This window comes from Chrysochloris asiatica, unplaced genomic scaffold, assembly GCF_000296735.1.
Source record: "Chrysochloris asiatica unplaced genomic scaffold, ChrAsi1.0 scaffold00097, whole genome shotgun sequence".
NCBI lineage: Eukaryota > Metazoa > Chordata > Mammalia > Afrosoricida > Chrysochloridae > Chrysochloris > Chrysochloris asiatica.
Window position 1 is genome coordinate 6,143,946 of NW_006408615.1, and position 6,966 is coordinate 6,150,911.

Below are 6,966 nucleotides of genomic sequence, written 5' to 3' on the forward strand. Positions count from 1 at the left end.
TGAAACAAGTTATATGAATTGTTGAATGTGAAACTGATGATGTGCCCTGTAAACTTTCACTCAATCCACAATAAAAACCTTAAATAAAAAAAAAAAACCTAAATAGGACGGGAGTCATTCAGGTACATTCACTTGAGCAAAAATCATCCGTTGACACTGAGTTGAGTCCAGCTCATGGGGCTTGTGTGTGTGTGTGTGTGTATGTGTCAGTACAACGGGGCTGGCTTCTCTTCAGAGGTGCCTGAGTGGACTGTACCCTCCAACTGTTCCTTCCAGTGAGCAGCGGCACACGCACTGTTTGACTCCCACCTCTATCGTTGCCATGGATGTTGTCAAGTTTAGGGACAACCTGACTTGATAGGATTATCTTCCTCTGGAGACCCTCGCTTGTGAGTCAGGTTAAGGAGCTAAGTAACTGAATAGCAAGCCTAGGAAAGGTACAGAGCAGATGGTAACTCCAAAGTAGTCATCACCGCACTACAACTTAAGACGATATAGCAACTCAGTTTCCATCTCCTTTGCCCAAAATGCCCTTGTGGAGGCCGGGGGTTGGGCTGAGAGGGGGCCTGGGCGTGTCCTCCCCAACTGCTGGGTTTCTGAGCTCTGCTCTGGGAGTCCAAACATTAAGCACTTGGCCATTCGATCTTGAACAACATGAAGCAAGCAGGAGGCCATGCCCCATCCGTCCTAGCCTGATAGTAAATCTAAGTGGCTGCCCTCTGGCCTTCATGTAGGATGTGGAGAGGCTCCCAGCAGCCAAAGCCTCCACTCTCCTCCCTCGTCTGCCTGGAGTGACTGACCGCCCATGCGCCGCAGAGGAACACAAGCACGCAGCACGTAGGGGTTCTTGTTGGCTTTGTTTATTCACATTTCAGGGGCTGTGACACTTCTCAGCGGGAACAGACTGAGATCGCACTGACAGTTCAAGTAGCTCTGTTTCAGAAAACAACTTCCTATTTGAAATAAAAGGCAAAGCATTTCTCCGAGGGATAGCCAAGGAGCGTGGCCTCCCCGTGACCAGGGACTGACCGTGGAGACCACTGTGATGGTCCCCACTGTCACCTACTGGTCCCACGGCAAACACGCTGCCCAAGTGAGAATACTCGGGGGCTGGAGGGAGCTGTTCCGTTTGCGGAGCTTTCAGTTTGACAATTCTAGACCGTTAGTCACTGGCAAATGCTAACATGTTTGTTTTTTAAAAGCCACAAACGCCTCAACACAGCCTGTTTGCCTTTAAATAGTACAGAGGGGCTTTCCATGGCAGTACAGTTTGAACAGCTGGGGGGAATATTCGAGACTTCCTATTCCTCGACCCCAGAACAGGTAGGGTTTTCGGTTATTTTTTGGCATGCAGCATGTGAAAAATATGATTTACAATGACACTGTACAAACAACCCTCTTAGCAAAAGGCAGTGTGCCAACAGGCAGACGCGCTCTTCCATGGAAAGCAGGCTACAATGTCTTTGAGAAGGACACACGCTTTCAGTCTGTGCTTCTCAGAACAAAGACAACTGCATGTTTTGCTTACAGGAATGCTCCAAGGAGGAAGAGCACACAACAGTTTTGTTTTGAAAAAGGCCACTTGGAGAGTATTTGTCAAGATGCAAAACCATATGGATTGAAAGAAAGACACACTGCTCGTTGGATTGCAGATGTAAGACAACTGCAGACAAATTCTCCATCTAAACATCTCTCCGGAACTGCAGTCCACACTACATGTAATATTTGAAAGCTTTACTTCTAGTATCTGTTTATAAAATCAAATTAAAAGAACCATGGGTCAGAATTCAGCTGTTAAGATCACAGGGTTAACAAACCAGGGTCGGCCCCTCAGAAGCAGCGTGGGGGCCTCTCCCCAAGTGTCACACAGGACTGAGGATTTTACGGGGACGCCCACACACTTGAACTCACAGCTGCACACAGTCACAGTGGAGAGCAACAGCCTCCTCAAGCAGAAATGATTGGTTTTAAGAAAACGTCACATTGTGAGTCATGGTGTACAGAACGCATTTTACCCTGTAATTGTCACTTTTAACGTGACAGTCTTGTAGCAGCACAAATTTGCTGGGAATGTTAGCATGAAAAGTCAAGTCACACACACCAATTTAAAACATAAGATACACACTTTCCCCAGGGGCAAGTTGTCATCCACTTCTACGTGGACCGTGCGGGAGCTGGGCCGAGGTTACCAACAATGTGGCCACTGTCAAGACGACGCTCTGAGGTGGGAGGCCAGGCGGCTAACTCTGACACCTGAAGTCCCTTCTCCTTCCGCTTCTGCCCTTTCACCACTAAGTAACAGGGCCGACTGTCATTTTCTGCACCGAGACCCCACGAACACTAGCCCTTCTAGACTGGACACACAGCATGGACCTCCTGGGGTCGCACACTATGAGGGAGCTTTAAAAGGTTCATGGAAAAACAAGATGAAAACACAGGGTCTCCCCACAAACGTTCTTGAAGCCCCTCGTGTATAGCTGACACCTGCGTGACACACTAGTGCGAGTACTCCAAGTCACACTTGGGCCACCTTTTCCACAGAACCTGGCACCGCTGGTCCAGTTAGCTCATCTCAAGTCTTTTAGGGTTAACACATTTGATGCTTCCCCATTTTACCTAGCCTGGAGCTTTTGTCTGGTTTCATAAAACAATGGTGCCATTTCCCCCCCTCCTTCCCTCCCAGTGACCTTGACTACTCTATAAATCACACCACACTACGGACTGATGAACGAATACACAAGTGGGAGCCCAGGGCATGGACTGGATCTTGAGGCATGACAGTTAACCCTTGCAAAGGGATGTGGTGGGTTCTGATGTCAGACCAGAACACACTGCAGCCTCACATTAAAGGCAAAATTCACACCCACCATTTCTCTTCCACCCCTGTGAAGCGCCTCTGGACTTCACCCAAGTAACAAGCTCTCTGTCCAGAAGGCCCCAGGCAGTGGGCTTTAACGCAGACTCAATTTCCTTTTCATAAGCGTTCCCTCTCCATAGTCTAGAAGCCACTCGCTGGCAACTTTGTGCTTTTAAAACCTACTTCTGACAATCTCCTTTGACCTCAGTTGGTTTTGGAGGGACACCTCCAACAAGCTGCTCCTGGCTTTTCAGAGGAAAAAGCAGCCACAGGGTTCAAAGGCCACTGTTTGCAAATAAAAGATTAAATAGCTTGAAAAGAAATCTTACTGAACAAAGCACAGCACACCTAGCTCTGTCATTTGGTACGGTGCTGCCATCGCGGAAGAGGCCCCCAGGGGAGTGGACATGGCTGGCTTCTCTCTGAGCCTGGTCAGCCAGGAGGGTGGTGGCCACAGACCTAAAACCCCGGGAGCTGCCACGAAAGCCTTTGGGAAATGTTATAGCTACCCTGATTGCAGTCCATGAAGAAATCACTTATGATTAGTTTAAGAAACAAATGAATTTTTAAAATCTTCCAAAATTTTCATCCACATACATGGTCCACAGTTCTTAAGAAGGGAGAATACAGTTTCTTGACACTTAACATTCAAAGGTTTTATTGGCCATATTCATTTTCTGTTGTCTGTAAGTTCTCAGAATGTCAGCGCAGAGGAGAAAGTCGAAGCAGCCGGCCTGGCCCAGGCGGCCTCAGGCCTCCTTCCTCTCCAGCAGAATCTTGTGCAGCTCGTTGGCATCCTCACTGGTTTTGACCCGGATCAACATGGTAGCGGGGGTGGAGGCATTCTTCTCATCGATGGGCGGATTTGGAACACATACAATAAGTACGTTGTTCTTTCCGGTCCGGGAGCATGGCATATTGGGTGGAATCAGAACATTCAGCAGTATGTTGCCTGCGTTTAAGGCAAGAAAAGACAAAAATTATACACTACAGCTCCCGAAAGGAGTCTTTAGTATATGACAGGCTTACCCGAGGCGTCATCTACTGCTGTCATTAAGTGGCATCAAGCAGGTTCTAACTCACAACGGAAGGGTTCCGAGGCTGCAAATCTTTGAAGGAGCAGAAAGCCCCTTCTTTTTCCTGCGGACTGGCTAGTGGGCTGGAACCACTGACCTAGTGCTTATTGGGTTTTAAAGTGGGGTCCAGGCACGCGGGAGAGAACCCGGTGCTAGGACGTGGCTGTTAGTGTGGTGCACCCATGAGGGTGACATCGTTGTCGACTCCGCTGTGGTCTTTCTGCCCCTCACCCCAACTGCCTCCTCCATCCACAGTAACATCCTACAGAGGGGACACCCTCTTCCAGAATATTCCACCTGCTGCAAACACAGCACAGGCCTGTTTTTGAGGAGCAGAAGCTAGTGTGGCCTGGACTCCACCAGGTAACAGACAGGCACCATACACTTGCCACATGCTGCAGTCCCGGCACCAACAGCACGACCGAGAGATCAGCTGTACCTTCTGTCACCTGTTACAGCAATGTCCTGAGCTCAAAGTCCAGAGGATGAGTCTTTAAGGGTGGTGCCACGTGGGGCGAATAGGCAAGAGTGACAATGCTCTATTCAAACGGACACTGCTATATAGTGACCAGTACATGAGCTTATTAACAAACCACTGAATCTACCTACTGCTTCTCGGGCACATTCTTAACAAATGGAGACATTTAAACCATTTTAGCTACACCTTTCAACATGATCCACATTTTCTTACACACCATGAGGCAGGCTCTGAAAACAAAGTCTATAAAGAAATCTATAAACACAGAACTAGTCCCATCAAGCAGGGTACATGTGAGCCCGACCCCATGCCCCAACAGCTCACTCAGTCTGGAGCTGGGGTCATCTTGTGCAGGGGAGGGGGGAAGATGTCACCCACCTAAGTTGGTGTCTGCCCGTACTAGCAGCTGTGTCTTCTGATTTGCTGTGGGTTTCAGATGTAGAGTACCAACACCCTTCTCTTTAAATTCATTGTCTTTCTTGTAAAATAGTTTGCACCTATGGAGCAAAAACAACAGAGGTAAGAAGGCAGGCTCTCAACTACAGTCTGCCCACGACATCATTCACACTTGGGTGGGAAAACCTGTATTAACTGTGAGACTATGGCTCCCTGTCACCCTTCAAGCTCTGTAAATGCACTCCCTCCCACCCCCGACCACTGTTCAGTCACAGCAATGTTACTGTGAACCCTGTTGCAGGGTTTCCGAGGAGTGTGGTGTTTCAGTTCAGTGCTTATCCTACAGCACCACGCCGGGACCCCAGTCACACAACAGACAGGTCTGTCTATACAGGGAACAGGGGCTCTGGTGTAGCACGGGAGGATAAGCACTACAAGGTTTAAACTGCAAGGCGGCAGTTCAAACTCACCAGCGACTCCTGGGAAACCCTGTACAGGGTTGCTGTGAATCAGAACCAACTCGAAGGCACTTCACAACAACATGAGAGGGACAGGAACCCTAAATAGGTGCACAGAGCTCAGAATCAATCAGTACCTGAGACCAGGAGGGAGCACTTGTCTCCCTCAGCATCCCTTCCACCTTGGGCACTCACATCCAGCTCTCTCAGGGCATTCATCACACCAAACCTCACCCAATCACTGTCTGTGCCTCTGATGCATTCTGATCAGAAAAGAGCTTCCGGTCAGGCTATCCCATCACGTCGTCCGTGTCAAAGGCAATGGCTAACCCATTTAAAAAATTCCAAGAAATAAAAACACTTGGGAATGCCATAGGAGATGGGACACAGCTAGTCCCTAATTCTGAAAACGTCTACATTAGAAAAAACACCTCTGCGAAGCACCTGAAGTGGCAGGGACACTTGGTCTCATTTCAGAGTGGGCGCGTGACCACTCAGAACCCGCCTGGGCTCTCTACAGAAAGCAGCAGAGTCTGAAACCTAACAGAGCAGAGGAAGACACGCCAAGCAGCCACTTTCTTGAACTAGTTTTTTTGTTGTTGTTAAAAAAAAAAAAAAAGCAGGCCAGAAATTCTTCCAACCCAATTCCTCAGAGAGCAGGTGTAGCCTGTGCTTTGCTAAGGCTCTCAAGATGATGCTTGCTGGGAGCCAAGGGTTAGGCCTGGGACACATCTCCCAGAGGCGACGTTGTGCGTCTGACTTACTTTTTGGAGTAAAAAGCGTCATCTTCCTTTACTTCAGTGACAACTGCTTTGGGGGGCTCGTCACTTTCTTCTTCGTCTCCACCTTCAGAAAAACAAGCAACACGGATGCAGAGAGGTCAGTCCTGAGTTTGCACACATGACCCGAGAAGCTGCTTTACTACCTATGTACCACAGCCACAAACTCAGTGTCAGTGGGCACGGTGCCTTTAAAAACACAAACCTCAAAAGCGTGGAGAGAGCAAGAGACCCTGCTCTGGATTTTATTTTGTGAAAATAAGGATCATTTTTCATGGTTATATCCTTCTCATTCTAAATACTTTCTAATCGTGCCTAAAGTCTTGGAGTTAAAAAAAAAAAAAATCCACGCTCTGCTCAGCATACAAACAACATGGAAGGAGGGAGGGCCTTGGAAATGCCTGAGAAGGAATTCAGAAAAATGATTATAAAATGTTTCAAAACACTTTAGAATGGAGTTGAGAAAAGTAAGGAAAAAGTCAGGCAAGTGCTATAGGAACAATCAAATAAGATAGATATAGCACTGGATTCAATTCAAACCCTACAGAAAGAGGTCCAAATGATCAATAATAGAATATCAGAAACAGACAATACTCTGAAAGGGCAAATGAGTAGAATAGATGAGATGGAAGACAGAACCAGTGAGCCAGAAGACAAGTCTCTCAATACCACTAAGATAGAAGAGCAAACAGAAAAAAGGATTAAACAAAATCTGAAGGTCTAAGATTCATGTTGGACAACATGAAGAGGGATAACTTAAGAATCATCAGCATTCCAGAACGAGAAGAATCCCACAAGTCCACAGAGGAAATAGTTGAAGAACTGCTGGAAGAAAAATTTTCCAACATCCTGAAAAGTGAAAAGATAAACATTTAAGAAGCTCAACGAACCCCAGGAAGGATAGACCCCAAAAGAAAATCAC

General features: G+C 47.4%; 1 protein-coding gene across 1 annotated transcript in view; it reads right to left on the reverse strand.

The window, feature by feature from the left end:
• Positions 1-3,606: 3,606 nt before the first annotated feature.
• NUP50 (nucleoporin 50kDa) overlaps positions 3,607-6,966 on the reverse strand; it is a 24,924-nt gene continuing 21,564 nt past the window's right edge. The window contains exons 5-7 of the mRNA XM_006866835.1: positions 6,030-6,111; positions 4,790-4,908; positions 3,607-3,809 (exon numbers count right to left, since the gene is read on the reverse strand). Coding sequence (XP_006866897.1) covers positions 3,607-3,809; positions 4,790-4,908; positions 6,030-6,111 — 404 coding nt within the window. The remainder of the gene's footprint in view (positions 3,810-4,789; positions 4,909-6,029; positions 6,112-6,966) is intronic.